Source organism: Crotalus tigris, unplaced genomic scaffold (genome assembly GCF_016545835.1).
Source record: "Crotalus tigris isolate CLP2741 ecotype Arizona unplaced genomic scaffold, ASM1654583v1 scf7180000017950.1190679, whole genome shotgun sequence".
Lineage (NCBI taxonomy): Eukaryota > Metazoa > Chordata > Lepidosauria > Squamata > Viperidae > Crotalus > Crotalus tigris.
The window spans coordinates 320,883-331,141 of record NW_024096740.1 but is presented as its reverse complement, the minus strand read 5'-3'; the positions used below and the strand labels follow the sequence as shown (position 1 = coordinate 331,141).

The window sequence follows — 10,259 nt, the reverse complement described above, 5'->3', positions numbered from 1 at the left end:
ACCAATCTGGAGTCAATTACTCTATTTTCCATAAAGATATCACTTCAAACAGTCTCAGTTTAATACCATGTTTTTGTGGGATTCATTATTAGCTTCACTAAACGAGTCCTACCTTAAGTCATCACTTGCCCTGAACGTTGGTTAATTGTCTGCTCCTCTGTCCTCCACGAAATGGCATCTGATCCGCAGTCCAACACAGCATAATTTCCTAGCTGTGTTTGTTTGGAAGTGATCCTTCCTCTCTTGTTCCCATAGAAATATCCTTTATGATGTAGTTGCTGATGTGCCCAGAAGCTGGGATCTGCCTGATTGGCTACTTATGGGGGCTCCCGCCTCCTCCAAGCCCAGGGCTGGGGCCCCTGTGAGCATCTTGATCCAGACACCTGATTCCCCAGAGGCACCTGATGCTTATTAGGTCTTATGGAAGTTCTTTCCCTTTATGGATTTAAGGCTCTTTGGGAAGAAGGTCCAGTACTGGACTGCACGGAAGGTCAAGACAAACTAGGAAAAAGGCCTTTGTGCCGGTTTCATGCTGCCAATTCCTCCCCCACGTGCATTTGTGAGCATTCAGCTCCTTCCGCCCACAAAGGGGGCTTCATTATTCCTGGTCCTTCCTGTGGGGGTCTCTGGCATCTTCCTCTCTCAGCTCAAGTGAGAGTGGCTGAGTTTGGATCAGTCCCCCCTTTCAGCCAAAAACTCAAGGCACAGCGAGAGAGACAGAGACACACACACACAGACAGAGCCATGGGATGGGCAACCATCAACCTGCATCCATTTGAAGTTACAATAGACCCCCCCAGACACAAAATGTACTTTATGACCCAAATCCATAATGGGTCATCAGCCTGGTACCATTTGAAGTTTACAACAGACTCCACCCTCAAAAGGTATTTATGACCTGGATCCATGAGGGGCAGAGATTTGCTTCAGGTTAAAAGTCGAGGAACCCCCTATACCAGGGCTAGGCAACCTTGGCTCTTTTACGACTTGTGGACTTCAACTCCCAGAATTCCTGAGCCAACATGGCTCAGCTTGGAAACCTCTCCCTTTCCCCTCAGCGTGGCTGGCTCAGGAATTCTGGGAGTTGAACTACTCTCTTAATGGCGTGTATATACTCTAATCCAGGGGTAGGCAACCTTGGCTCTTTTATGACTCGTGGACTTCAACTCCCAGAATTCCTGAGACAGCATGGCTCAGCTTGGAAACCTCTCCCTTTCTCCTCAGCATGGCTGGCTCAGGAATTCTGGGAGTTGAAGTCCAGGAGTCATAAAAGAGCCAAGGTAGCCTACCCCTGCCCTAGACTTATTTATATTTATTTATTATTAAATATCACATTTATTTGCCTTGTTGTAAAACATCCATTCATTTGACTTTGTCCACCCTCTGAAAAGAGGTTCACAATCCTAAAGCCGAAATCAAGAAAACCAAAACAACCAGGCACCTGAGACACACCCCATCTCCAAATCCTCCAGTCCCAGCCTTTCCCTGTCCCAGGACCTGGGGGAGGGGAAGAGCCCTCTGCAGCTTTCCAAAAGGCTAGAAGAGTTGGGGGCCTGCAGGGTCCCCCAGAAAAAGGTCTTCCACAGGGCAGGGGCTGCAACAGAAAAGTCACACTTCCTGGGTCCCGCTAGAAGGCAGATTGTAACAGGAACTGGGTAAATTATCAGTTTTATAACAATATGTCTCCCCTTCTTTAGCTGCTTGTCGCAAGTGAGCAAAGGGCCCTGCCAGCCACACTAACCTCAAACAAGTTCTGGTCTTAAACCTGGATTTGAATTCTTACATTCGTCCTTGAGCACAGGCTGATTTTCATAGAAATGCACCCTCCTCAAAGCACGCGCGTGTGTCTGACATGGACATTGATGCATGCCTGTATACATCCATATCCGTTTTTCTCAACCGTGACAATTTTAAGATGTGTGGATTTCAACTCCCAGAATTGCCCAGCCAGCATGAATTCTGGGAGCTGAAGTCCACACATCTCTGATAAAGAGACTAAAATTATAATGATGATTATTATGAAAAGCTAAAAGATTTAAATCAGAAGGTATACTGTATATAACAGGTAGGCAACCGTGGCTCTTTTATGACTCGTGGACTTCAACTCCCAGAATTCCTGAGCCAGCGGGGTTCAGCTTGGAAACCTCTCCCTTTCCCCTCAGCATGGCTGGCTCAGGAATTCTGGGAGTTGAAGTCCACAAGTCATAAAACAGCCTGCCTACCCCTGGCTATATAACAATAAGAGTCTAAAAACAACCTAAGAGGGCTAGGAGCATGAGAAGGATGTATGGGAGCATAAAGGAAAGTACATGGCAAACCATTTCTATTCAGCTACAGAGTATTTTATATGACAAACTAGATGTTAGTCTAGTTCACGGCACAGATCATTACGTGATAAATCTTAAGTGTTACTGCACAGATCCTGACAATGTCATCTGTGGGTATCTGAAAGCAGTAGGGAGGTGTGAAATTGGAGTGATAGGGATATGAGGCTGGTAAAAATGTCTGTACACGTTTGCATATGGAACTACTGGAGACAATAACTTGAAAGCAAAGCGTTTATTCACGTATTTGCAAACATGGGTGCACACCCAGAATGAAGCATATATCAGTTTTTTATCCCCTTACACAAGTCCACCCCCCCTTCCCGTTTGACACAGCATCCTATCAAAAGTCATCTACCTTATATGGTTCATGCTTTCCCCCCCCCCAAGACACCCCCTATACCTGTGTTACTTCGTCTGTTTAACACTTTAACCACCACCTAGTTCTTGCTAGTATAAGCCTTATTTTTATTTCTGTACTTCCTCTGCTTGCGGTTTCTGCCAACATTTAGCTGTGAGCTACCTATCTCATGTCAAAACAGCAGCTCAGAATTTTCCATTCAGCATATATGTTAAGCTTTTACTTTGGAAACAATAGCAACTCCATTTTATAAATGACACATACAATTCTCAGGCTTCAGCTAGTCCAGGGGTAGGCAACCTTGGCTCTTTTATGACTCGTGGACTTCAACTCCCAGAATTCCTCAGCCAGCCATGCTGAGAGGAAAGGGAGAAGTTTCCTAGCTGAGCCATGCTGGCTCAGGAATTCTGGGAGTTGAAGTCCACGAGTGATAAAACAGCCAAGGTTGCCTACCCCTGCCTTAGAGAGATCTATCCTGGTCTCTGAATACTGTTTTAGTTCTGCCCTGGATTATTTGTTAATCTAGTGCAGTGGTTCTCAACCTGTGGGTCGGGACCCCATTTGGGGTTGAACGACCATTTCGTGGAGGTCACCAAACAACGCAGTCCGCCATTTTCCCCCCCTTTTCCTTAGCTGTGCTACTCCCTTTTATTCTATTGGCTTTTGAAAGCCAATAGAATAGACTCTCTTGAATAGAGTCTAATTCTATTGGCTTTCAAAAGCCAATAGGAATTGTCCAGGCTGTCTCTGCCCTGCTGAGCCTGCCAAAAGTCCCATTCTGCAAATGGTGCTGCACCAGTTGAGTAGTCCTTGACTTACGGCCAGTTGAGTAGTCCTCGACTTACGACCTGTTAGGGGTCGCGGTATTAAAAAGGTTGAGAACCACTGATCTAGCGCAGGGGTCTTCAAACTTGGCCCTTTTATGACTCCTGGACTTCAACTCCCAGAATTCCTGAGCCAGCCATGCTGAGGGGAAAGGGAGAGGTTTCCAAGCTGAGCCAGGCTGGTTCAGGAATTCTGGGAGTTGAAATCCACGAGTCATAAAAGAGCCAAGGTTGCCTACCCCTGCACTAGGGCGTCTGTTCCCTCCTGGCACCTGCACAGCTAGATTAGAAGATCTTCGGGATCCAGAAGGGATCTGCTCAAGGCTTCTTCCCATTCATCAACCTGGCGCTCCCCCAACCTCGGTTGCACGGAAGACCCTGCCCCGCTTCTCTTTCCGTCCCGTCTCAGCCGCCGAGGGGACCGCCGACCGTCTGGAGCGGCTCCTGCCTCCCCACCCCCTCCGGGAGCGGCACTTCCTCGGGGTCCGCATCCCCCCCTCCCCGCCCTCTTCTCCAGCCTGAGGGAAGCGCTGCAATCCTCGCAATTCCTTCCGCGACTATTAGCGGCCATCGCGGGGCTTCGGTTTCCACCCAGGAGGGAGCCCCGCCCGGGCACATCAGGGCACTCTTCGCATGGGCAGAGGAACGCCGCCCGCGGACGCCCGGCGGAACAACAGGGAGTCCCGACTAGGAAGACAAGGGAAGGGGAGGGAGGGGGAGGACCTGAGGCTGCTAAGGGGCGGGGCTGTAAGGCGTGGGCGGATCCCAGGAGGAGAGCAGAAGACTCGGCCCCGCCTCTCCCCTCTCAGTCGCTGGATCTCCGCTTCCCTCCGCATGTCCCGTTTCGCCCTGGGAGGATCGGCGCCGGATCCCTCGGGAGAGGCTTCTGGGTCCCGCTCCGGACAGGTCTGGCTGCTCCCCCTCCGGCCTTTGGGGCGCCCCTCCCGCCAGGAGAGCTTCCCTCCCCGCCAGGAGAAAGGTAGCTGCGGATCCGCCTCTTCGCCTTGCCGGGTTTTCCTTGGGGAGATTCGGCTCTGGCGTCGCCTGCAGGGAGCGGATCCCTCCCTTCCCTCCAGAGGGGGCAAAGGGGGTCCCTCCATTCCCGGGCTGGATCTGCCCCGTCCTCTCCCGTCCCAGGATCCCCGCGGGGCTCCGGGTGGATCCGGAAAGGAGCTTTTGGGGAAGTTGCTCCAGAAGGTCTCTCTGTGGTCCGTCACAGCACGAGGTCTCTCGAGTATTCATATCGCGCACGTGCAGCACCAAAAATGTAGCAAACATTCCTTTAAAAGATTTAGTGAGATTTGTAATGTGATGTTGAAACGGACTGACCTCATTGCCATAACGAAGGGAGACTTTTGGGGAAAGAAAAAGGGTTAAAATTAATTGAATGGAGTTCATTGTTTTCTTAACCCACAAACATCCCCCTTCCTTTGAGTTCAATGTAAAAGGGGAAAAATAAAATCCTTTGTGTGTAGGGTTGTAGGACGAAAACGCAACGCCCCCTCTCCGGAAAAAGCCCCCTTTTTATAACAAAAGTCTTTGAAGAGATAGAAAAGCCAAAGTAAATTGCACAAGCCACAAAAGGTATTGAGTAACACCATCTCCCTCCACTCGTAGCTATCAGATAAATATTCTCCTGCAGACTGGCATGGACTTTAGCCTAAACTAAAGAAAAAGCTGCAATCTTGCGATGAAAGGTCTTGAATTCGTAGTTTTAATTGTTGCGAAGGCAGAAACAAGGAATGCAGCCTGTTAATTTGCAGAAGAATGTGGGGTTGTCTGAAGTGGGCAGGAGAGGCCATGTGAGTCCCAGCACAGGCCACATTTGACTTCAGGGGATCCTGGAGAAGTTTAGAGATGCTTTGGAGCACATGGCTTGGAAACATGTATGGAACATGCGGCTTGGAGAATGGCGCAAGGCTGCAAAGGCCTCCGGTCTGGGGATTAACACCTCATTTCTCAGTGACAGCGGTGATGCTGGGCTGAAATCCATTCCTCGGGTCAATAGCCACTGGCTGAAATGGCTGAAGGCCCCAGGCCTCCACTTAAGGACCAGCCCCAGGATGGCTGTCAATCAGGGATGCTTTTCATGGCCTGGATGGGGCAAATCAGGCTTCCATGGGTGGCTGCAGCTGTGCATCCCCTTCAGCCCCCCCAACTCATGAAGGAGGGCCTGTGCCTGGTCTCTAGGACCAGCCCACCCCCAGACACCCCCACATCCCTTGCCTGGGCCTTCCTCCACTTAAGAACCCTCAATATGATTTAATGACTGTAAGCAGGAGTGTGGGATTGTGCTTGGTGAGTGAAGTGGCCGTGTGACCCTCACATATCTCCTACTTCCCTGGACACACCAAGGTTCCAGTCCCTATTTTGGTCATAAGTTGACCTAAAGTTTCAGAGATTCTTTTTTACCTCATCATAGACGAGAACCAAGGAGGAAAAGATACAGTCAGTGGACAGCAAAAGAGTTTCCTTCTGAGGGATCTGGGGTGATGAAATCAATGGAGGTTTTGTCTGGGGTGTCCTGCGGACCTTTGCCCATGACAGAGGGTGGACTGGAATGGTCCCTTCCAAGGCTAAGACTTTGTGATTCTCTACCATTCTCAAAAGGAAACATTATTCTCCTCTTCTTTCTTCTTCCACCAGCAGGAAAACAACCTTGACCAAAGATTGACCTGCAAGTCAGCTGTCAACAAATAGTAGAAAATCAGCCCAAGGCAGCCAGTGCCAGAAAGGATGGAGCCTGGGAAACTCTTGGATCCCCTGTGAGACACAAGCAGCACTCCGGAAAACCACAAGAGAACCCATGAATGCTCAGAGTGTGGAAAATCCTTTGCTCGCCGGTCCCTCCTTTTGACCCACAGGAAGTTCCATGTGGGAAGCGGATCCAGTGAAGGTTTGCAGGGTGAGAAATCCTTCTCTGGAAAAGACATGAAAGATTTTAGAAGCCCTCCCAGACTAAAGCCCTATAAATGTGAGGAATGTGACTTATGTTTTGGTCAAAGGTCACACCTTCTTAGACATCACAAAATCCACACTGGAGAGAAACCCTATCAGTGTCTGGAATGTGGGAATTTCTTCAGTGAAAGAGGCAGTCTCAGAAACCATGAGAGAATTCACACAGGGGAGAAACCTTACAAGTGTTGGGAATGTGGGAGGACCTTTTCTTGGAGGGCAAGTCTTTGGGCCCATGAGAAGGTTCATGCTGGAATAAAATCGTACAAATGCTTCGAGTGTGGAAAATCTTTCACCCGGAGTTCATCTCTTCGGAGTCATGAGAAAACACACAGAGGGGAAAAAAACGAAAAGTGCCTCGAATGTGGGAAGTGTTTTACCTGGAAATCAAACCTGGTGCGACATCAGAGACTTCACACCGGAGAAAAACCTTATGAATGCCCAGAATGTGAGAGACGATTTATATATTCTTCTGAACTGCGGAGACACCAGAAGGGGCACAAAGGGGAGAAACCCTATCAATGTGGGGAATGTGGGAAAGGTTTTGTTACACAAAGAGATTTTCAGCTTCACGAGAGAATCCACACAGGGGAAAAACCATACAAATGTGGGGAGTGTGGGAAATGCTTTACCCGAAAAGAAAGCCTGGGAAAGCATCAGAAGCTCCACACAGGAGAGAAGCCATACAGATGTCTAGAATGTGGGAAATGTTTTGCTCAAAAGGGAAACCTTTGGTCACATCATAAAATCCATGCAGAGGAGAAGCCATATCAATGCATCGAATGTGGAAAATGTTTTCGACACAAGGGAGCCCTTTTGACGCATCATAAAACCCACACAGGGGAGAAGCCATATCAATGCTTCGAATGTGGACAATTTTATTCTACCACATCAAACCTTAGAAGTCATGTGAAAATTCACACGGGAAAGAAACTACAAATGTTTAGACTGTGGGAGAACATTTGCTCATTCATATTCCCTTAGAAACCACAGCCGAATCCATACAGGAGAGAAGCCCCATAAATGCTCGGAGTGCGATTCTCTTGGAAAGATACTCTTGAAGCTTCAGCGAATCCACACTGGAGAGAAACCATATAAATGCCTAGAGTGTGGGAAATGTTTTGCCCGAACTTCATCACTTTGCAAGAACACCAGATGTCACACAGGGGAGTCGCCTTACAAGTGTGCAGAGTGTGAGAAAACTTTTCATTGTAAATCTCAGCTAAAAATGCATCAGAGAGTCCATGGTAGAGAGAAACCCCTTCAGTTGTGAAGAATGTGCAAAATATTTTTTTAAATGTCATATCTTATAATTCACCAGGAACTTCACACAGTCCCAGATGGGAAATCCTACAGTTTTGTGGTGTGGGGAAACCTTCACAATCAGGAAACTAGTGTCGCAAGTGCATCATAAGGTCCATAACGGAGATAAATCTCTTCAATTGTGAAGAATATGAAAAACATTTTTTTTTTCAAAAGACACACTTGAATGTTCTCAAGAATCTTTAGACCAGTGGTTCTCAACCTTTTTAATGCCATGACTCCCAACCGGTCGTAAGTCGAGGACTACTCAACCGATCGTAAGTCGAGGATTACTCAACTGGTGCAGCACCGTTTGCAGAATGGAACTTTTGGCGGGCTCAGCAGGGCAGAGACAGCCTGGACAATAGAGCCAATAGAATTAGACTCTATTCAAGAGAGTCTATTCTATTGGCTTTCAAAAGCCAATAGAATAAAAGGGAGTAGCACAGCTAAGGAAAAGGGGGAAAAAATGGCGGACTGCGTTGTTTGGCGACCTTCGTGAAATGGTTGTTCGACCCCAAATGGGGTCCCGACCCACAGGTTGAGAACCACTGCTTTAGACAAGTTATAAGAGTGGGGAGTATATATAATGTTTTGAAGTGTACAGGAACTCTTTGACTGATGACCAAAACGGGGAATGCATTGTAAGTTGTTATAGTCGTAAGTCAAAGCACCCAGACGTTTTTGTTATTTTTTACTACTACTTTGTTGATCAATAAGGAGAACTGAAGATTTAGGGATGAATAAAATGGGTTTGAGATGTAGAAGGAAGTTGCAGGAAAATAGGAGTTTCTTTTTCTATTATGTTGTTTTTGTTTTTTTAAAAATTCAGATTGTATTTGTCATATATACACCCACATACCGTATCGTTACACATACTTTTATTGTATCTATGTTGAATCTGCAATTATAATCATTAATATTATTGTTCAAAATAATCAAGAGGACTGTTTTCAGGGCTTGGATGGGAGTTAAAAAAAAACACTTCAAGATGGCAGTCAAATTGCCCAATACTGTGCAGTCAAAGTCCCGCTTCTTTTTAGCTGTGCATGGGATGCCCTTTAAAACAGCTGCCATCTTTATTCTTTGGACTCCATCTTGTCTAGTTGGGCATCTCTGACTTCCAAGGTTGAGCTGAAAGAGGCAGCTTTTGGATGCACTTTAGGAAAAAGGTCTTGGTGATTTGGAGGGGTCCTTGCTCTTAAAGGCAGATCGTTGGTGGCTACCTACATGTGCCTGACACACTTGTGATTACTTGAACCACATCTTAGGACACATAGGTGACAGGAAGTGTGATTTTTAATTATGTAATCTGTTTGGTATGAATAGTTAGTTGATACCAGGTTGCGTTTGACGCAACGCAAAATTCAATCAGTGTGTGAGGCTAGTGTGTAGTTAACCTTAAAGTATTTATAATCGAGGGTCACATAAGCACTACACCAGGGACTGTGACAGACTACTCTGAGTCCTGAAGGTATCAGAATTAAAAATTGCCAAAGGTTAAAATAAAATATTTGCCATCCAGTTAAGAGGGAACAACAACAAAGTCTTTTAGCAGCTCCCAAAAAAGGCAGCTGTAGATTGCTGGGACTTTGAAGTGTCCCTGAGTGGTTGGTTCCCACCGTGGGAGACGAAACACAGGCGAGAGGTCCACAGCAGAGAAGCTGCCTTTATTGACCCAAGGTCAAAGCCCTTTCCCAGCCTCCGCCCTGAGGGTTGGATACGGAGGTCATGGAATGGATGAAGGCTGCAGAAAACCAAGGCTTAATGCTCCCTAGGAGATCCCTTCTTTGATTGACAGCCACAGTCCAGCCCAAGAATGGATGAGGTTCCCTCTCAACTGATGCTGGGATGAGTAACTCGATGTACTGAGACAACAAGGGGCTCTTTGGCCAGAGCTGGTGTGGGGACCTTGGTGTCCTCTGAGCTTGGTGGTTTCCTTGCAGACGTTTCATTACCCAACTAGGTAACATTATCAGTTCTAGATGACATTGTTAGCAATTATGCTGTTTCCTAGTTGGGTAATGAAACATCTGCAAGGAAACCACCAAGCTCAGAGAGCACCAAAGACCCAGCAGTTCAGCCCTGAGCTACAAATAATCCATTCTGGAGCTGAGACCTCTTGGATCCTGGATCCTTGCCCAGCCTGTTTGGTGTGATCCCCACAGAGAACAACGCAGGTGTCCAGTCCAGTCTCTCCCTTCAAACATCCTTCACAAAAGTTCCACAGTGAAGCAAGCAGAGTTCTTGTGTAATTGAAGAAACTCATTCTTCTTGACTTCTCTGTGTTTCTAGTAGAGCAGTGGTTCTCAACCTGTGGGTTGGGACCCCATTTGGGGTCGAATGACCATTTCACAGGGGTCGCCAAACAATGCAGTCCGCCATTTTTCCCCCTTTTCCTTAGCTGTGCTACTCCCTTTTATTCTATTGGCTTTCAAAAGCCAATAGTAATAGTAATAGTAATAGTAGTAAAGTTGGAAGGGACCTTGGAGG

General features: G+C 47.2%; 1 protein-coding gene across 2 annotated transcripts; it reads left to right on the top strand.

The window, feature by feature from the left end:
- Positions 1–4,255: 4,255 nt before the first annotated feature.
- On the top strand, positions 4,256–7,477 carry LOC120308811 (zinc finger protein 239-like). Of its 2 annotated transcripts, none has more exons than XM_039345323.1 (2): positions 4,256–4,488; positions 6,159–7,477. In XM_039345323.1, exon 2 carries the CDS (start codon positions 6,441–6,443, stop codon positions 7,446–7,448), a length of 1,008 nt encoding a protein of 335 aa, XP_039201257.1. In that variant the 5' UTR covers positions 4,256–4,488; positions 6,159–6,440; the 3' UTR covers positions 7,449–7,477. The 2 variants fall into 2 exon arrangements, with proteins under 2 accessions (XP_039201257.1, XP_039201255.1); XM_039345321.1 differs by having other exon boundaries at positions 6,156–7,477.
- The last annotated feature ends 2,782 nt before the right edge of the window (positions 7,478–10,259 follow it).

What these genes read in the sequence shown, in the direction of transcription:
- LOC120308811 (XM_039345323.1), top strand. Translation starts at nt 6,441, where the DNA reads ATGAAAGATTTTAGAAGCCCTCCCAGACTAAAGCCCTATAAATGTGAG.